At 45.0% G+C, this 21,454-nt stretch overlaps 1 protein-coding gene across 3 annotated transcripts in view; it reads left to right on the top strand.

The window, feature by feature from the left end:
* Positions 1–1,165: 1,165 nt before the first annotated feature.
* The window catches only part of llgl1 (LLGL scribble cell polarity complex component 1), a 45,352-nt gene continuing 25,063 nt past the window's right edge, over positions 1,166–21,454 (top strand). For 2 of the 3 annotated variants that reach the window (XM_029246874.1, XM_029246875.1), the window contains exons 1-5: positions 1,166–1,366; positions 4,352–4,449; positions 17,308–17,389; positions 19,342–19,472; positions 19,932–20,078. In XM_029246874.1, the coding sequence (XP_029102707.1) occupies positions 1,286–1,366; positions 4,352–4,449; positions 17,308–17,389; positions 19,342–19,472; positions 19,932–20,078 (539 nt within the window). In that variant the 5' untranslated portion in view covers positions 1,166–1,285. Of the gene's footprint in view, positions 1,367–4,351; positions 4,450–17,307; positions 17,390–19,341; positions 19,473–19,931; positions 20,079–21,216; positions 21,357–21,454 lie in introns of those variants that run through there. The other variant, XM_029246877.1, reaches the window with a different exon arrangement.

Below are 21,454 nucleotides of genomic sequence, written 5' to 3'. Positions count from 1 at the left end.
CGTGTGTGTGTGTGTGTGTGTGTGTGTGTGTGTGTGTGTGTGTGTGCTGGAGAACCCTTCTGTCATCAGCTTAGCGTTCCGTTATTTTAAAAAAATAGTAGTTCAATTTAGTGAGCAAAACATTTTGCTTAAACATAATGGAGCACTTTTATGAATGATTAAGTATTCCTTGCTAAAGTACTTCTATGCACAATAAAATCTGTTAAAGCGGCAACATAATCAAAATGCAGCAATAAGTAACGGGAGGAAATTTGTACTTGGACTTCTGAAGCACCTTTAATATTATACATTCTGCTAATGTTGGGCTCCGATATAAATTATTACCAACTAAACCGACTCATGGCTAAACTGCGTCCAGACATAAGTGACGCGCTCTTTTTTTCGGGACTCGAACCTGTAAAGATGCTCACTAGTTCGGATCTTTAACCACTACCTCCTTTTAATGAAACAGCGTCTCCTACAGACGGACGTTTCTATGTCAACTACGCTATAAAACCATATACACTAGTAAAAATCAAACTCTTCTTGATTCTCCATGATTCGCATAGCTGCATTAACTTTTAATGCTAGTATTAAATGATTAATAAAGTATTTATATTCATATATGCAATTAATAATCGATTTTGTTCATTCAATCATTCTCATGATGGTATTTTAGAATTCATATATGTATGTTTTGTTCTGGGTTCGGCCGAAGAGTGGGCACGTCGTGTAAACGGCGCTGATCTGATGGTCTAGGAAAAGCAGCAATTTTGTAACTCATAGTCATCCAGCCAGTACCTCCTAAAACACGGGACCATAACAGCAGCACGCTGTTTCTGCTTATTTTACAGTGGGGGGAATTTTTATTCATCACGTAATTGCATCTGAAACAAGCAGACATTTCTCACGTGCCGAAGCAAGCACGAGTTGCACATGTATGACCTACATTTGGACACACATCAAGAGGAAACCCAGAAAACTACAACTCCCATAAAGTGGGCAACGCGTTCAAACGCTCTCTGCTGTAATCACATTTATTGCCGCCCTGCTTCAATCTGCGCGCTGATTGGATGGCGGAGATTGATTCTGCAATTTAATAGGCTATCCAGGCTGCCAATCAGAAGCGGAAGGCGTCCAGCTTTGTGGCGTGTAGTTGCAGCCCCGTGAGAAGTGGGTACAAAGACTAGGGAGGCTGCATGGGGAGCGTATTGTTTCACATTAATACGCAGCCGGAGGGATCTACAAGTTCGCCTGCGCACTGCAACTCCTCCTCTGTCTGTCGCGCTTCTCTGCCGGCTTCAGGATGATGAAGTTTAGGTTCAGAAGACAGGGCAACGACCCTCAGAGAGAGAGGATCAAACAGGATCTGTTTGCATTTAATAAGGTATGTTGATGCTGGTGTGGGGGCTCCCCAGGGACACCCCCGCCGTGATGAATGAAACCTTCGCTCGGAGTTGTACTACAGTCGCGTCGTAGTTCCGCTGGGATGTTTCCAAGGTCCTCGTTCTGTGTTTCTGCACTGCATCGTTCCAATTTTTTTTTTTTCTCTCTTCTCCTTTAATTTTTGGTTAACCTTCAGTTCACTGCATCAACTTGCAAAATAAAATTGTGTGTGTGTGTGTGTGTGTGTGTGTGTGTGTGTGTGTGTGTGTGTGCGCGCGCGCGCCCCTGCCCACCACTCCACTTCATTTTCTTCTGTGAATGCGGGTTGGAGCCAAAAAAAAAAAAAAAAAAAAGGGCAAAAATAGTCACTTCACTCCTGTGCTCAGAGTCAGACCTAATTGGAAATGAGTAAAGCTAGCGTCGCGTGTTGGGTTCATATTTTTTTTAGACTATATGTACGCGCCCCCCCCCCCCCCCTTCCTCACCGGGGGGGGTTGGGGGAGAAATCTGGGGCCCGAGATGGTTCGTGGAGTCGCGCGCTCCGAATGCTCGCCTCCTCCTTCTCTTCCAGTTGAGGCGCCTCAGACACTCGAGTCGTGTGTGTCGCATGTTGCCTGTGTTCCTCCCTATTTTTCTGTTTTCCCCCCGAAGAAAACATTTCGATCTGCGCAGCATTTCAGTTGTGACCCGAACGCCCCAAGCCAAGTGTGTGGAACATCTTTATAACACAGAGTTGTTCGTAACTTTTTTTTCCTCGAGCTCTGGGATGAAGCGGGTGGGAGCGAACTATTCTTTGCAACTCAGTTACATACAATCAATGTCTTGTGGAAGATCTCTCTCTCTCTCCGCACTTTTCTTGAAAGTAGTCCTCTATTCTTTCATTTTGCTCTTGGTTTTGTCAGCTGAGTGTGATTGATATGTCTACATTCTGTATGTTTTGTACTTGTAAAAGAACAACCTAGAGAGTACATCATGTTAGTACTATACATGATGATTAATTCAGCTGATGCTCTTCTCCAAAAAAGACCTACAGTGTTAAGCTGCTTCAATTGTTTACCCATTGGGTAATCTTACTGGAGCAATTTAGGGTAAGTACCTTGCTCAAGGGTACTGTAGTTGGAGGTGGGATTTGAACCTGCGACCCCTGGGTCCAAAGGCGGCAGCTCTAACTGCATGATGTGCCATGATGATGGTGGTCTGTGGTGTTTTAGTGCAAGACCCCTTCTGTGGTTGGACAGCTTTAGTGTGTGTGTGTGTGTGTGTGTGTGTGTGTGTGTGGAATGACCTCTGTCATTTCGTTTGTGGTGATGGGATGGAGGAGCATGAACAGGCAACAGTAGGTGGCGTAGTGGTTAAAGTTGACTACTTGCACTCCAGCCTGAGGTTTGAGGTCCCTCCCTGTAGTACCCTTGATCAAGGGTACTATTTACCCTGAATTACTCCAGTAGAAATTACCCAGCTGTATAAGTGAGTAAACTGAGCACTGTAGGTTGCCGTGGAGGAAAATGTTGGCTAAATGACACTGAAATAAATGCCGATGTAGGCTCTGAGGTGGAGCAGTCAAAGATGGTTCCCCACCGATCGCGATCATCAGTCGGGCTGTGTGGCTCAGCTGAAGGTGGCCTTTCTCTGCGTTGCACGTCTTCTGGATGTTATGAAAAAGCTGCTGTGCTCTCCCGAGAGGTCAGCCCCACTAATGACAGTGGACATTAATATTTCATGGTGCCATTTGAAGATGCCACACGGGGCGCTTTGATGTGGAGTGTGAAATGTGACGGACAGGTTGGATGCCTTTACCGATAAGCGCTCAAAGCATTAGTGACATATGGGGGGGGGGGGGTCTTAAGTGTCTCACCAGTGTTGAAGATCAAAAATGGGATGGTATTTATTGTATGTGCCATGTGCTGAATTTGTTGAAAAATAACAATTAGTGCAGTTGTAGTAATATATTGATACACATTTTCTGTCTGTTTCTGCTACTGATTCTAAAATGAGTGGTTGCTGTGATGGTTGAACCAAAATTGTGGTAAAGATGCTTAACAGGCAGCAGGTGGCATAGTGGTCAGAGCAGCCACCTTTCAGTCCATGGGGAATTGCACCTCGTACCCTTAATCAAGGTACTTAACCTGAAATTGCTCCCTTAAATTAAATGGCTCTTTTAAAAAAGATAACTGCCAGTAGTTTAGCACTACAAGCTGCTTTTCTCCAATGCATCAGTTACATAAATGTTGTGGAGAATTGACTTAGGAACAGAATATTAATTTGCATGAATGGGAAACCGTTTGGACACTTTCAGCGTAGGGTGCCGCATCGGGGGGACATTTATCAAAGTTTTGTCCCTGGTCCTTCTTGAAGGATTAAAAGGCATGCATGCATGCACAGTAAAGCTCAGTGCAGTTTTCATGTTGGAGTTAATTGAAATGAAAATTGTTTTTTCCTTTAAGGAAAATGAGTGCAAATTTTGTGCTGATGCAAGAGGAATGGGGGGGGGGTGAAGTTTGTGGCAGTCAGTGTCATTGTCACTGTCCGGGTACAAAGGGGTGCGTGAAAGCATACAGACAGACATTTAGTAATTTGAGGACCTGAGGAATGGAGCATGCCATATAGTTTTCCTGTAAGCCATGGTCTTCAGTATACTGCAGTTTTTCTGCAGTTAAATTTATTTTAAAATACTTAAGTTTGTAAATGTAATTGTGGATTGCAAGAGAAACAGCATAGCAGTTGACTTCCTGCCATAAAGTTGCTGTCTTGTAGCACTGCTCATAAAATACTAAAATTAAAAAAAAATGCTGTGATCTAGGGCTCTTAGCTGGAATTAATATTACCATGGTATAAACTTTTATAGCAGGTACTGGCTTTACTGAGCATCAGTGGGACTTTCCTTATTTGAAAGTGTTTGGGGTATAAAGTTTCAATACTTATGTAACAGACATTGCAGCAAAATGTGCCTTAAATGATGACTTTCATTTTTAACTGTCCTGTTTAGACTGTTCAGCATGGATTTCCCAATCAGCCCAGCGCCCTTGCGTACGATCCTAAACTCCGACTCATGGCCATCGGGACCAAATCTGGAGCGGTCAAAGTGTATCCTTTTTGTGTGTGTGTGTGTGTGTGTGTGTGTGTGTGTGTGTGTGTGTGTGTGTGTGTGGGGTCGTACTGGGGAGAAGGTAAGTCAGCTGTAAAGCATCCATCAGAACAGCCAGACTAGTTCTAGTCTAAGTGCGGATTATTCCCTGGTCACCTTCCTGAGTATTTTGACATGTGGCTGAAATTTTGTGTGATTTGCAGTGTGACCTCTTTTGGTATCCCTGTAGTCTTTTAATTGCGCTTGAGTGCGTCACGGGTGCTTGTGTTGCTTTAAGTCATTAAAAATGACTCTTGCATATTACGTTGATTGTCTGAGTAGAAACTGTTTTGAAAATACTTCAGAAGCCAGCTTTTGCTTAAAAACTCAGGCAACAATGAAATGGAAAAGCTGCTGTTTTGGTCCCTTAAACTGAAAGGGTGTTCAAAGATGCCTTTTTCTGGTTTGTGACTTCTAAAGGTCCAGTTTTGACCTGGCCTACCTCAGGTAGGCATCACATGTAGTCTAAACGGTGTGTTGGGATGGCTGTCTGACAACGGCAAACTAAATACCCAGTACTTCTAAAAATGATTTAGATTAAAATGTCAGTCAGTGATCTAATTAAACAAAGTGCCCTGGCAGAGCTGTTTCCTCAAGAACTTGATGCTGTATCTATGTACAAGGAATTATGTTCAATACCCCAGGGTCTGCAGAAATGCAGTTTTCTGTGTGTGCCCCCCACACACACACCCCAAGGACCCTCCCCATTCACATTGCTTGTATTGTTGATGCGGTAAAATCCCCTTTTTTTTTTGGCTTGCTGCAGCTGTGGGATTGAGGCCCCCTGTTTCCACATGCACAGGAAACCTGAGCGGTCCATGGAGCAAGGAGTCCTAGGTGGGAACTGCTCACAGGGCCCTCTGCCCAAGTGTAGCAATCACAAGCTTCAACACTGCAGCGCAGGCCTCCTGGACAGCTGCCATCCTGCCGGTTTTGGAAAGACCAACCGCAGAGGTCATTCAACGTGGGTTCTCCCCATTTCCGACTAGCGTTTTGCTTCGTTTGTTCGTGCACCACCTGTTCCCACCTACAAGTTTACCGGCTTTTCCTGGAGGAGTGGGCGAGCATGCTCGGCTGCATGTGTACTGTTTTGACAGGGTGTTGAACGCGATTCCCCAAGAAGCAACGGTGCCGCATTAATGACGTGTCAAGCTAATTGCCGCAGCTCGGCAGTGGAGCACGAGTTAAAATCACCGTTTCAGATTGCATTCCTGAGAATGACACGAGGGCCGAACCCTTCCAAATGCGTGGGCGTCCGTTTTTGGGAGATGCCTGCAATTTTGAAACGGAAGAGGCAACCGCCGAGCTACAGTTCAGCCTACGTACAGTTGGGTGCTTCCCCAGCATGCGAAAGAAGCGCCGCCTGGGATGCGCGCGCCTCGGTCCTGTGGCACTCTGAATAGCGGGGTAGAGTACGGCGAGGCCTGTCCTGCGGATCCTGGTACAGCGAGGGCGCTGACTCAGTGCCAGGTACTGAGCGTGTGCCACTCCGACACACTGGGAGGTTTGTTGCAGCTGTCTCTAGTGAGCTGCCCTGCCCACTGAGCATCCCCCACAGGCTCCGTGCAACATGTTGACATGCACATCCGTTCCACGAGTCTTCATTCATGCTTTTGAAGGCATTCCTCGCACCCTTGCAGTGTGTATTTCTTCTCTGGTGGGAGAACAGAGCTGAAGTGTTGGTGAAATTCCATTCGGGTGAATGGATGTCCTGTGAGGTCATCGTGGACAGAGTTGTTCTAAAGTGTTGGTCTCACTTCTCTCTACAGTCCTGAGAACCTACTGATGATCATCATGTGTAACATGAAGGCCACATGTGTATCTTGTTGAAGGGTATTTGGCTAGGGGAACAGCAGGTGGCATAGTGGTTGGCCACATTGCAAAAGTGCCTCCCCTTCACTGGCTATGATCGAGTGGTTTGGTCTTGCTCTGTTTTCTAGCCGAAAATTCTTTGAGGGTGACAGATATTAGTCTGGAGGAAATATCGCGGCCTTAGGTGATGTTATCATAAACTGCTCAGTTAGCGAGTGTATCGCTTAGCAACCCTGTCATGCTATTTAGAGATTTTAAAAAAGCTTTTTAATTGTATTTGTGTGTTCTGGCAGCCCATCCAGGATGTACCTCCCCTCAGCTTTGCACCCAGTGCTTCCAGGATAGGCTCTGGGTCAAGCAGCTCTTGAGATGTATGGATGCTGTATACTGAATGTACACTATTCATGTGGCTTTTTTAAAAAGCTTCAGTCTTATAACTGCAGTAGATGGACACAGCTGTGTGCATACATATATATTTAGACAATGACTCACCTTACATTCTTTGCTCTGGAAATAGTCTGGCCTGGGCATTACATGCACATGGAAAGGTCTAGCCATGTATGCAAGTGGTCATTTGCATTTTACCGAGGGGAGTCGACCAGAGAAAATGAAGACTTCCAGCTCTCACTGGTTAATTTAGGCACTTTGAGTGTTTAAGATTAGAACAATTGGGCTGTGGTTGGACATGATGTATTGTCAATTCTCTGTAGGAGCATTGGAATAGGAGCAGCTGGAATGTCACATGGAGGTTCTGTACTCTTAGACACCATGGTGGGATAGCTCAGCTGCCTGAGTAGGTGTTATGGCGGGGGGGGGCTACCTGTGAGGATCCAAAATGATCTTGTCTTCAGTTGTGTGGTTTTTTTTTTTGCAATCTGTGTCCCAGGAATGATGTGCAGCTGTTGATCTGTAACAATTCTGTCCTTGTTTTGTGCCCATGAGCAGGTTTGAAATGCAACCCCAGTCCTCAAGGAACTGCTTGTGCCCTAGCAAATGTTACTTGATTTCTGTTTTTTAGCGATAGCTGGTAGTGTAGTGGTTAGAGAGCTGCTGCCTTTGGATGCAAAGATTACAGGTTCAAATCTCACCTCTGGCTGTATTACCTTTTGAGCAAGGTACTTCTCCAGTAAAATTACCCAGCTGGGTAAATAATTGTGAATAGCTTAATATTGTAATTTTGCTTTGGAGAGAAGTGTCAGCAAAATTAATAAATGTAATGTTGCTTGAGTCTGTTACTCCAGCTTACAAGAGATCCTGCCTGGAACCCCCCCCCCCCCCCCCCATCCTCAAGATATTTTCACAGAAAAGGCTGAAGGAGACTTCTGTAAGTAAGATGTGCACATATGGGGGGGGGGGATTCACATGTTTCCTTTTGATATGTACTTTTAAACTCTTTTGCTCAAGAGCTCTTATGTAACCAAACTTCCTCACCAGATTTGTGAAAACAAACTCCTATCTTTACAATGAACAGTTTTTTGTTTGTGGAAGATGGGAGGGGGTTTATCTATAACCCTGAACTTGGTCCTGGAGGTGATGTTCCAAAACAGTGGTTATCCATCAGTTGCAAAGGGGAGGTGTGAGCTCTAGGTGCTGTCAGAGATGGTATCTTCCCATAGTCTGCACTCCTCAAGAATGTATATTGTTCTGGTCGGCATCACCCCCCCCCCCCCCCCCACCGTAATGAGAGGAAATTCCTGGGAAGCTTTCTGGCCAAGCCTGGTCTCAATAAAGACATCTTTGAAACAGTTTCCAAGGCGACTGCTGTAACAGCTAGATAACTAGGACAGGGGGTGATGAGGGAAGCCCTGAAATACATGGTATTTGTATCGTATAGCTGTCAAATGCGTAATGGGCTTTTAGTCAGTTTCAAACTGACTTAAGTTTCTGTTGGTATGAATTTCACGTGTGCAGATGGGTTTTGTGACCGTTGCAGTCGATGGGGTGTTTCATGTTGTTGTACTCGCCACTTTGGCATTTGTTTGCAAAGTGCATTTTCCTGGGTTTTAGAGTGTTTGCCGAGGCCACTCTTGTCCCAAAGGTTAGTCTTTTAATCTACACACCATGTGTTTTTAGGGTCACATCAAAGCTGCGTGGTGTGTGGCTTTTTTGTAATCCTTTGTGTGGGATGACTTGTAATTTATTTTTTAAGTCTATTCAAGTGTAAGCTGTAAAAGACCAAAAAGGTGGTGACTCTAAAGTACATGAGATGGTCTCTTACTAGACATTTCATGCAAATTTACCTTCAGGAGTTCAGGAACCATATATTCAAACTTTACATGGAAAAATCTGAAGACAGAAAACTGATTCCCCCTCTGGTAGAATTTAAAGGTGCTTTTATTTAGCTGTGCTGTTTAACTTGATTCAGATCATAAAGCCTGGCAGCTGAACCCTCTGCCTTGGGTTTGTCTTCGTACCACATGTAATACTAAAATACAGAGGGGTTCTTTAGTACATAATTTGTCTACTTCTGAGGTGACCTTTCCCATGTTTCTTCGTTTTTGGCACAAGTGTGTTAAGGGGCACAGCAGGTAGTCCACTGTAATTGGACACGTCACTGTCATGTTTGAATGCTTGTTGAGTGGTGGTGGGTAAAGTACCATGGTTTAGCAGTGTCTTCCAGTTCAGGTTGATGTGAAGGAGCATGGTCTCTAAAGGTGATGTGCCAGGATAAATTGTGTGTTACGGGAATATTCATCTGTTTACACGTGCACACCGATGTTGACGTGTCCGGTTTGAGGTCACAGGCTAGATTTTTGACTTTGATTAGTAAATGAACATAATTACTAAAGGCAATTTCCTGTTCCCATATGAATTCACCAATAATAGTTTAATCTTTTTGGGTGCAGAGCCACATCATTCATGTCCACCATCACTTGGCTTTTACAGTAAAAAGGAATTAAACCTTTCATTAAGGAGTCTAGTCCATTCATCTCCAGTCACCTTTTCCAAAATGTTACCCAATAATCCCAGTGTCACACAAATAACTGATAGTGTTGCAAACATTAAACCTGTAATTTTTCATAAACCTCCAACACACTGTCCCTTTAGAATGAAATGGATCAAAATACTTCTTGCATGACATCTTGCTGCAAAACAAACCGGACGACTAAAGTGTGTGTGTGTGTGTGTGGTGTGGGGGTGGGGGGGTTTCCCCCAGTGTTGCTTGTGTTCATACCTTCTGAGTGGGATTAAGTAATTTTAGCTGATGCTTTTCTATAAGATAGTTATGTACCCTTTTATACAACTGGCTAATTGGAATGGACCAAATTTTAGGGCAAGTATCTTGCTCAAGTGTTAAAGCTGGAGGTGAGATTTGAACCTACTACCTTTTGGGTCCAAAGGCAGTAGCTCTAACCACTACACTACCAGCTGCCAACAAATGCGTATAATTTTTGTGTTGCATAGGGAGTGGCCATAACTTTTCACTAGTGTAACAAACTGTAACTGGTTTGTTTTGCTGAGACCAATTCTGCATTAGCTAAACAAATGTCATTTTGCGTTAATCGATGGTGTAGATTGCTATTGTAGTCTGAAGCATCTATGAACTTTGACACAACATCCATCACGCCTTTCATCACACTTGCAGAATGAAGAAGCTGCAGTAAGTTTTTGGAATACTATGGGTCACATTGGCTCCCTTTATAGAACTAGTTTAATTTTGGTTTCTTTTGCTTATTTTATAGACTTCTCTAATGCACAAAAAGAATTCAAGTATGAAATGTGCTGCATAATAGATGGCTCACCTTTGTGGCCAGTCTTTAAACCAGGATCTTCTACTCTACATGATAAACTGCATTACTGAATATTACTTGTACATGAAATATCACAGTGAAGTCTGAGCATTTTCAGTCAGCTGGGTGTATCGGCTGCCGCCTTTTTTTTTTTTTTTGTCTCGTACGTCTTTTCACAGCGGGCTTGGCCAGGGCCTGGTCTCTGCTGGGTCTGGGGTTTAAGTCCAGCTTGGGGTGCCTTGCAGCAGACTGGCATCCTGTCCTGGGTGTGTCTCCCCTCCAGCCTTGTGCCCTTTGTTGCCAGGTTAGGCTCTGGCTCACCGTGACCCTGCTCGGGGCAAGTGGCTTCAGTCTGTGTGAGAGATGAATCTTTCCAACCATCTTCCAACACTTGTTCGAATCAGAGCCCCAGTGATCACAAGCCTGTCTCAGAAATGACTCTAGTCTAGGCAGAGCAGAAGCGTGCCTGTGTATCTTTGAGGATTTAGTATTTTTTGCAGAACTTGTGTCTATGCAGCCTTCACCCATTTTACCCAAAGAAAGCAGCTGCATCCTTCCTGCTAGCTTTGGGACCTGCTACATGACTGGCATCTGTCCGCAGGGGGAGACCAAGTGGTTTCAGACACCAAGTGGTAGGAACGCATGTTGGTTGCTTCTCTTGCTTCCTGGATGCCAGGGAGTTGCTGCGAATGGGTGAGTCAAATGCAGAATTGAGCTTTAGTGGTTGGGATTATTTGGATTTCCCAGATCAGTCCATCAGCAAGTGTGTATGTGCATCATTGGCCAATTTAATGTCAGTAATGATGGGCATGATTTTGAGGTGTTCGTTGGCCCGGTGACTGTCTTGGGGGAAAATGGTGTACAGTAATGTAACTTTTCTGTGTGTGTGTGTGTGTGTGTGTGTGTGTGTGTGTGTGTGTGTGTGTGTGTGTGTTTTGGATGGATGCACAGGGGTTGACTTGGGAGGACAATTGGATGTGTGCAAAAAAGTTAGTGAGGCACTCTGCCTGAATCTTGGCTGGAGCTTGTTTGGCGCACATTCGAGCCAACGCCACCCACCAAGCCTGTGTGTCCTAATGTGGGGATAGACATGAAGGCTGGACCTTAATTTGATGTGGAGTGGGGGGGATAAGAGACAATCGGGCCTTATATATATTCCCTTAGAACAGACACTGCTCTCCAAACAGTGCTATGCAGTGATGCCTCTGACCTAGCAGAGGGGAAAAATCCAAGTCTCCAGCACAAGTGTGCAGGGAGCTGTTTAAGAGTGTTGCAGAACTCAAGTGTGTTCTTGTGACAAGTTAGGCGTGTGTGCATTCTTGTGCTCCCTCGTTCAGTACAAGCCTCTTTGCACTCCAGGAGACGAACCCTGGACTCTCGGTTGTGTGGAATAGCCATTGTTGTGGTGTTGCAGTGCTGTGCATGACCCCTCTTATAAGTATTAATGTTTTCATGCAGCACTACATTTTGCCAAGGCCTTTTCCTTTCGATTGTCAGCGACTGTGATTCAGTACTGGATCCAGTACTGTTAATCAGTACAAATGCAAAAAGGGAAATAACTACACCTTTAATTACATGAGGGGGCAGCTGGTGGTGTGGAGTTACAGCTGCTGACTTGCTCTCTAAAGGGCTGGAGTTAAAATCACACCTCCTGCTGTAATACTCTCAATCGAGGTAATTACCCTGCACAGATGCTGTATATTCAGCTAAATGAATAAATGACTGACTAGCTAAATAAATCCACTAGAAAAGTACTTCAAATAATGGCAATTGTAATAAAACCTAATGACACACTAAACTGCACCCGTTGGGTCTCGGACCACCAGTTAATGGCATCAGTCTCAATGTGACGCATGCAGACCGGTGTAAACTTCAGACAAGGTTTCACAGATAGGCCTTCCATCTGCTGGAGATGGGCCATGTGAATGACCACAGTCCTGGGGGAAACGCTTCACGTTTCCTGTGTTCGAGTCCTCGGCACTCCCGCCCGACTGCACGTCAACGTTCAGCGCAGCTGTATTTATCGATCGCTGTTTACGTGATCTTCCCCCGGCGCCCCGACCATCTGCTTTCTATCAGCAGCTCGGCCGGGCCCCCGCCCTGCACGCACTGCAGTCCCTGCCGCGCCGCACCGCCAAGTCGAGCTGAGCTGCCAAGAACTTGCTTATGGCTGTGCTCTGCTCCTGGGACGCCCGGCGCAGCGCCTCGCCGACTGACTGTATGCATCAAGCATGTAACGGCGGTTAAACTTTTTTCATGTGTCAGGGAAAATGTACATGCACTTATTGCCGTGACCTTCGCTTGAGTCGGCAAGAAGCACAGCTCTCATTCGAAGCCCTTGTGTCTGCACGCTTTTCATCTGGAAAAGAAGCCTCGGCTGATGAAAGCAGCTCGCTTTACGAACGTCATGCGTGGCTCTTCATCCTGTTATGCGCTTTATACGTCCATACTTGAAGCTCGGGGGTGGCTTGTCCTCTGCAGCTCTGGCTGTGGGATGTGAAGAATAATGACAAAGGAGAATATTGGCTGCTTTCTGCCAACTTGATACTCGTTCTTATTTTTCTTGGAGATACTTTTGCCGAGGGAGTGCTGGCCACAAGTGAAACATCCCTTGCAGTTTGGTTGTTTTGGCCCACCGATTTGAAACATGTGGCAGTTCCCTGCATGTCTCCTTACTTCTGGATATCCTTTCTAGTGGGGTGTTACAGCAGCACCTTAGAACAGGTACATCCTGGTGTAAAATACTCATGCCGTATGGACCCTTTGTCTTCCTCTTCTGTTTTGCATGTTTGTTCAATGATTGCCACTCCAATGAAACTACAAAACTGAATTGTTTCAGAACTTGAGCTGTAAGTGTTTTGAGTTTGGGCTCCTGCACTCCGCCTGCCCTTGTTTTGTCCCTGGCCCTATGTTTCACTCATGGAATCCGCCCAAGGCGCCTGCTGGGTTGAACTCTGTTCTCGTACAGACATCCACACCCCAGGTTCGTAGTGCTGTGAGACAGAAATTTGGGGGGGGCTTTTTTTTAAGTGCTTTGCATCAGCATGAGAGCTATATAAATAAATATTCCAGAGTGTATCATTCTTTCAGTTCACCTTTTTTGTACTGTGATCTGGCAACTGTTACTGCTTTCAGTTTGCGTGATCGAAGTTAATTTCAGATTGGAAAGTTGCATTGTAAGATGGTTATTTTGTTCTGAAGTGGGGGTGTGGAAACAGATGTTGCTGCATGAGATATGAATGATTGGTTGCAGAATGAAAATGTGTAAAATGGCATATTTTGGGCACAGACAAAACTTCACTGACCTCCATAGGGGAGGCAGAAATAGCCTGTACCTGTTATGTGGTCCCCCCCCATTTTGTTCCATACAGCTGTGCACTGTACTGGATGAAAACATCTCCTGGTTATGGTGCATTTAGGAGTTGCGATCTGTACAGTAAATTATCGCTGTACAGCCATCATCTGTCCTCTTCGTTTGTGTTGCGCATCCCGAGCTGAGCGGGAGAGCTATAAATCAGTTTGTAGATAAGCCATGGCATGAAGAATTTTGCTGGTGAAGCTGGAGCAAGGGAGACTGCATAGGGGCAGGGATGGCGAGGCGCCTTAGCTGATGTATGCTTTGTGCTACAGTCTGTCCTACACTGACACAATAGTTGGGTTCCTGAGAAACATTAAGACAATTTGTGTAATAAAAATGTCTTCAATTGGTGATCACCTACTGAGAACCAGCATACCTAAAATCTGTTTTTGGTAGGTTTTATACCAGTCTGGACTTTCTGGCACTTGTCAGCCCTTGGATGACCAGAACACCTCTATGCTGTTTTTACTCTAGCCAACTGTCAGTATCTGTAGTACCAGTCAAAATTAAACAGAGTGCCCCAAAAAAGGTGTGCAAGTTTGAACGTCTGGAGCGAGATCACATTAATCCCAAATTGCACTCAGTTTACAGCATAACCGACTGCAGTGCTGCTCTCAGATGTTCTGCAGTCACTTGGAGGTTGAGCATCAGCTCTGAAGAGGTTAAGGAATGTGTCTTAGCCATGTTTTTGGAATACTTGCACATGACAGCTGGAAATTTCCTCATATGGAAACAAAAACTTGTGAAGTAAAGTTTAATTCACTTCTTGCTGAGTCTAATGGGGTTCTTGCAGAGCTGGATTCCCAGCGGCAAACCCCAACGGACACGTTACCAAGGACCTGCGCCATAATAAGACCAGGTCTGTAAGATATTTCTATGACCCAGCTCGTTTTTGTCTGTGCTAGATCATGACCAATCTAATTTTCTTCCCCTCTTGTCCCCCTTTCCTGGTTCAGTAAAATGAAAGGCTTGGGATAAAATTTCACTCAAACTCAAGTTACTTTAATCTGGAGGGATCAGCATTTATCAATTCTGCTGCTAGGGATTGTTAATTCTAACCACACATTTGAACTCATTCATCTGTTAATCACAGTTGGGGAAAACTGGGATGCACCATGAATCTGTTTAGGCATAGACATATTCCTTATTGTCATTCCAGTGTACAAGTTCCTCCAGCCTGGAACAAATAAATGATGTTGAGCAACACTTGATTTATAGTGTCTCTGCTCGTCTGTCCGTCGGCTGTATATTTTTTTGGGACCGGATAGTACATGTTGTATTTAGTGGTTGTGTGGGGGATCTTGCTTGACTGTACCAATAAGTCAGACCGTGCGAACTGAGATACTCGTGTACATCAGTAATAAGTGGAATTGGGCTGTTGAAAGAACAACTTTGCTAATGTGTTAAAGCGGTAAAGTTCCTCAGATGTTGTTAAGCAGGCCAAAGTCTGACTGTGCGGTTGTGATGGTGACAGAGGGGATTGTGGTCGACATCTGACTTTCTCAGCCACTCAGAACAGGAGCAGAGGGCAGGGATGCTTGTCAATGTCATGCTTGCAGGCGTGAGTCTATGACTAGGTTGGGTAAATGGCAGTTGGCCGAGGGCTGTGCACCTACGGATGTGTTGTAAAGACCCTTCCGTTAGGGATTAGTCCAGGACCCCTGCCCCCCAGTAGTGTAGCCCTGCCAGGCCTTTGTACCCATAAACCCAACCTCCCCCACCACAGAATTCCTATCTAGAGAACAATGCCCCTGCCAGGCAGCAGGGTAGACTCAAGCTCGGTTTAGGGTCCCAGCAGTGCTGATTGGCTGCAGCCATCACACAAGCTGGAGGTGGTGGGTGGTGCCACCTGTTGCTTCTGTTCAGTTTGGGGTCCAATGTGATGGAAAGGAACACTGTAGAGGAAAACAAGTCAACAGCTCATCTTAGCATCCTAAGATGTTGTTTGGAATTATAGCTAGATATTGGTGTTGCATAGAGATTCTCACCTAGATGTGAGATGCTCCTCCAGAACTTATCCTCTTCCTCTTTGTCCCAGATCATGTTTTATGTTTCTACCAAAGTGGAGGAGCAATGTCAACAAACCGGTTGCATGAGGTCCTCCTGGGTGCTCTTTTGCCCAAACTGTAGTTCTGGGTAGGAGGAACAAGAACAGAAGCTTCAGGGTAATGCTTCTTCTGCACATGTAAGTTGTGCCCCAGTTGGATTTTATTTACCCCCCGCCAAGTCCATCTCCTGTTTTAAGTGTATTTGCAGTGAAAGGGCTGGCGAAGCAGGTTCCCTGTGCTCCACAGTAACACACTGAAATATTAGTTTACATGAATTTTTTTTCCCTCTTAGCTTTGGGAGTTGGGGGAAGCGGAGACCGCAATGTAAGTGTGTGGACTTGAGGTTGGAAACCGTGGGGGATGGCAGGGCTTAAAGAATGCAAGTGGGGGGCTACAAAAGGTCCCAGCCGCCTCTCTCCCCTGCCGTGGTAAGGAAGGGATCCATGGGAAAGTTGGGCCTTTGGAGCAGACATGCAAGGCCTGGCTGCTTGCTCCTTTTGTTTGTACCCAGAAGAGCTGAACCAATTAGTGTAAAAATCCATCTGCCAGAGACAAGCCCGTTGCCCTTTGGAAAAGGTCCCCCCCCCATGTTGTCGTCATTCTGCTCATTCTCCAACAGTAACTCTTCCATCTCTCGTTCTGTGGCACAGACTTTTCACTTTCTGTGAAAGAGGTAAATACAGCATTTGACTAGTATCGAGACTCCTGTCATACAGTGATGGACTTCCCAGAGTACAGCTGCAGTCATTTTTCTTGAATGAATGAGGAATGCCAAGGCTTTGTTGGGGAGAAATGTCACCAGCTGCTCTCGTTTCTGTTCTCCTCCATTGTCTGGCAGAAACGGAGTTCATTCTCCCAAAGCCGACCCTACAGCACCCCATTTTCTTCCACATTGGGAAGCGTAGCTGCGGCTGTGTGCTACGAGGATACCAAGGAGACCCATTGACCTGCCCTGTAATTCAAAATCAAAAGCAGGTGTCTGACTTATGTTGTGACTCTGAAGAGTAGCCATCCCAGAATGGCTCTTGCTTCAGTGGCCCTTCTGGCATAGGATATTTTTGGGGACATCTTGGCTGTATTTCAAATGTAAGGCTGTTCTGATTGCTTTCAGTCTGTTTATTTTGGGAGTGCAAGCAGACATGAGATTACTGGAGAAGTGTTTATACAAATAGGGGTATCAAATGTTTGTCACCCTCAATATTCCTGTTAAATAGAATTTGGATTGAAGGTTTGCTTAAGATATGGAATCTCACATACATATTTGGTGGAAAAGTGTAATTGGTATTGAACAGTTTTTCGATTTAGTCTTCATGACCACTTTTTCAACTTAAAGCTCAAAGGCAAAAAGTAAAAATGTGTTCTTAGTATGCTGATCTCATCTGACAGTTCTGTTTTCAAATATGAAAAAGGGGGGAATTGACAATGCATTTCATGCTTAAAGCTTACATTGTCTAACAGACCATGTGTTGTACAGCATTTTGAGACTTAATGTGTATCAGATACTGTATGCATTACATGATTCATTCGAACTCACTGGGCAAGCTCGTGAGTCACATGTAATCCATTTTGGGTAAATTTTGATAGGTCTATATGGATGAGGGTAATTTAGCTTTCTGACTCCGTTCCGTAATGTGCAGTACCCCCTCTTCATGCTGACATGGTTATCTCCATAATTGCAGTTATCCGCTGCACATTTTCCCGTCCTGTTCACTTAAATCCCTCTTATCTCAGCATGCCGAGAGCCACTTGCATCACCCGCTCTTTGGGCTGATGGCCTTGCCTTGTGCTTCTCCAAGCTTGTGAATCAAGCACTTTGACACAGGTCTGTGTTTTTTGTTTTTGGGCCTTTCCTTAACCACATTCCTCTAGCTATGGTGCTCCGGGTGTGGAATTCACCAGCCACCACAAGGAGACTGCCACCGTGACCCAGATGCATTTCCTTCTGGGCCAGGTAAGAGTTGAGCTGCTTGGGGGTGGGGGGTATTTTGGTCCTGGTTCTCTGCATTTCTGGTTGCGTCAAGCTGAGTCCCTGTCGTAGTTCCGAGCGCTTCAACTCCCAGTTCCGAAGGGCAACATAAAGACTTCTGATAATGAACTCTTTACACCAGTAAGAGCTCAGGAAGGGAGATGAATGGCTTCAGTCTGTGTAACTAGTTGATTCAAGTGGTTCTGGTTGGCAGGGGGGCCCTCTGGATCAGTCTACAGTAGTGCTGAATAGCCCAGTCTAACTCGATGAGTAACGACCCATTGAACCTTAATGATGTGAACCTAGGAGACTCATGATCTTGGCTATTGCTTATGTATCTGCTAGTGGAAATGGTGCACAGCTGTTTCTGAAATGTAAGCAGTCTTGTTTGTGATGCAACAGGTCTAATCAATTTTCAATTTAATTTACCTTGGATACTAAATTGTTTAGATGGGGCAATGTAAGTGGTTGTACCTGCCACCTTGTGCTCAGAGGATCCAGGTTCAGACCCCACCTCCTGCTGAAGTTTTCTTGATCAAGGGCAATAGGAATTGCTCTGGTACACTTTATTCACTTTTGTTTCCCAAACAACTGTTTATACAGCTGGGTAATTTATTACTGGAGCAATTTGGAGTAAGTGCCTTGCTCAAGGCTAGTATAGTTGGAGGTGATACTTGAACCAACAACCTTCTGTGTGCAAAGGGCACAGCTCTAACTGCTGTGCTACCAGCTGTCCAGTAAAAATACCTACATGAATAAACAGGTAATCAGTTGCAAGTAGCTGAAGTGGCTTTAGAGAAAAGGCTCCATAAATGGATAGCTGGCATACAACTCATTCACATTTAATTGTACAGGTAATTAAATCTAGATTCTGTCCAGAGGTAGTTTTAAATTGGGGGGGGGCAGAAAGCAGTATTTGCTTTGTGTCCCCCAGAGCCAGGAGTTGGATACCATGGTCCAAGGATACTGTGCTCATTGGCTGTCTTGCCAAAGCGAGCTGTCGTCAACTCTTGCAAGTGACCACGTCCCATCTGTTTGCCGTTCTCTCAAACAGAGGAGCGAGTGCAGCAGCTGTTGCAAATGGGCCCCACAAGGGTGTTTTTTTTTTTTTTTTTTTTTTTTCTCCCCCCCCCCCTTTGCTAATTGTTAGTTTTTCAGTTGAACAACAGAAAGGCAACAATGCGCAGCCAGGAACGCTATTCAGACATGTCTCCAGTGGGCCTTGGAGTGCACCACGACGTGGGACAAGAAGGGACAAAATACGTGGTTGTGCTGATGTTGGCTTGATGGCGCGCTGCTTTTTATACCATTTGCAGTATGCATTTTAGAGTCGACTAAATCTTAATTTTGCTCATGCACATTGCACTTCCTAGCTACTTGAGGGAATCATTTCAACAGTTCAGAGCTTTGCTACCATAGGTTAGTCAGCTTGGTTTGTAGTGCTGAGATTTTGGGTTACATTACATCATTTTGCAGACTTTTTTTTTTTTTTTTTTCCCCCCCCTTCCCCTCTCCCCTCCATTGCAACTTCCAGTGAACTCTATGTAGTGTTATGAGCCCACGCACCTTATTCACCAAGGTGACTTGCACTGCTAGATACACTACTTAGACTGGGTCACTCATCCATACATCAATGAAACACACTATGGGGGAACCTGAACCACATGTCTTTGGACTGTGGAGAGGAAACCCACGCAGACACACAGAGAACATGTGAACTCCACACAAACTGAGCAGGGATCAAACCCACATCCTCTTGCACCACCCGGGCGCTGCGAGACAGCAGTATGCTGCTGTTCGGTGCCAAGATACAAAGTTGTCAGCACACACTGGGTGACAGTGAGCCAAAGTGCGTAACGCAAGCTGATATGGGACATGAGAAGGTAAAATGATTCTGTGAAAAGGGGAGCCAGTGATTGACAGCTTTGGGGTTGCAGGGCCGCCTCTTGTCACTACTCGATGACAACACGCTGCACTTGTGGGAGATCAATGTGGGTGAGGGCAGCCCCGGGCTTGAGGAGGTTGGCAGCTTCTGCCTGCCTGGAAGGCCAGGCTTTGAGAGCACCAGGTGAGCAAAATGTGCCCACTACCACCTCTCAGGAAATGGACCATTCAGCTGACTACTTACTGCGTGCTACACTTGCTTAAGCACAGCTATGTTTTACTTTAGCTCATGAGGATTTTTCAGGGCCACCATCCTGTTATGAAATTGTTTAAAATTGAGGTAACTTTGATTTGTATCCTTGTATTGCAAGCATGACCCCCTACTACTGTACCTATTTCTCCAAGTACTGTTGGTCTGTAGGTGACACAGTGGTTAGTGATCCCCTTGCAATCAGCACTCAGGGTTAAATCCCCACTGGCTCTGTCGTACCCTAAGGTTAAGGTACTTACCCTGAATTGTTCCAGTAAAAATGGTTAAACTGTATATAGTAAGTAGATGCAAAGCTAACAACTTGTTTGTTGCATGACGATTTATGGTATTAATGAGGTTTTGCAGTTAAAAGGAGGATAACTGTGCCTGCAGTGCCACACGTGTGACTGTGATCCTGCTGAAGAGGAGCTGTGACTTGCTGTGCCTGGGTACAGAGGGAGGAGGTGTCCACTTCCTGGAGATGCCTACCCTCACCCTGCTGGACACACAGGCGCTTGTCCACGACCACATCATGCAGAGGTCTGTGTCCTCAGTTGCTCTTTAGCTTTCTTCCAAAGACGTGGGAGTGTATACAGTTGATTTGTCAGATTCCATCGCTTTTTATTTCTTTGGCATTTGATCTTTGTTCAGTTATTCTGTAGTTGTTGCACCACTTAGATGAAAAGTAACCACTTTGTCACCCACTTTACTTGCTAGTTTGACCAGGGGAAACTGCTTGTCATGTTTGCTGGGATGTGCTGCGCAGTGGTACCAGCCCACAGAGGAAATGTGATCATCTTCTGATGTCCACCTCCTTGGGTACAGTTCACCACAGCTCCTCGAGTGACTGTGCCCACTCCCCTTGGTTGGGGGACAGGGGAAACTTTGAAAAGTCCCTGGTTTAACATCAGCATTTTCACCTACAGAAGCTTAATGGTTCCAGGGCAATTTCAGGGCCCAAATTAATTTTATGGTATGGATTCCAAAGTTGCAGATTCATTTTCATATGAATGAGGTTGTACAAACATTGTATCACTTTCTAGCTGAAAGGGAACCTTTTGCAAAAAAAAATTGTCATGAAGAATATATCAGTATATTCATGACAATTTCTGCAAAAGCATTAGATGCTTGATATTTGCACACATATGGTTTTGCATGGGGGGGGTGGTTACTAAATGTAGTTTTTCAGTTTTGCCAGAGTACTTTCTTGAACATGAATTTATGAATTGGTGTGGTTTTTGCCCTGTTCTAATGGGTAAAGGTTTGAAAGCCAAACCACATGCAGCTTTTGAGCCAAGATATTCCCAATCTCCCTTTTCATTCCTATGTTCAGGAGTGTGTGTTGTGCTACTGTTGGCATTAAGGGAGATCATGGTCTGGTTGTCTAATGCTTTATCAGCCTTTTTTTAATATATAGCCCCCTCTCAAAAAAAAGTTTGATCTACTTTGTACAGTTACTCCCTACAGGTGTTCAACGGCACAGTGGCTATCAAACCAAACCCCCTTCTGGGACTTGAAGGAAGCTGTGTGTGTGAAGGAGAGAATTGAAGGGGGATCGAGGCTATCCTGGAACTGTTTAACACCTGCTCACAAGCTGCTTTTTTTTTTTTTTTTTTTTTTTTTTTTTTCCTTCCTCCCCTCCCCGCTTACTTTCCTGGTTAACGTTCAAAGAACTAGCTAGTGCTGTTTTATCGTGCACCATTTTCTAGTCATGGTGGCTGAGGCACGCAGCAGTGTCTCCCGAGTGCCGTGGCTGTCTGCTGGCAGAATTATTTTTAGGACCTGGCAAATGTGTTATTTCATTGCTGGAATGGACAAGTGAGTACCAATTTATTTTTTTTTTTTTTTTTTTTTGTGCGCAAACAAATTATGCGACATAGATGTAAATTTTATGCCAGGATAGAGCGGCTAACTAA

This window comes from Scleropages formosus, chromosome 20, assembly GCF_900964775.1.
Source record: "Scleropages formosus chromosome 20, fSclFor1.1, whole genome shotgun sequence".
NCBI lineage: Eukaryota > Metazoa > Chordata > Actinopteri > Osteoglossiformes > Osteoglossidae > Scleropages > Scleropages formosus.
The sequence above is the reverse complement of the archived record's forward strand: the minus strand, read 5'-3'. Positions and strand labels throughout refer to the sequence as shown.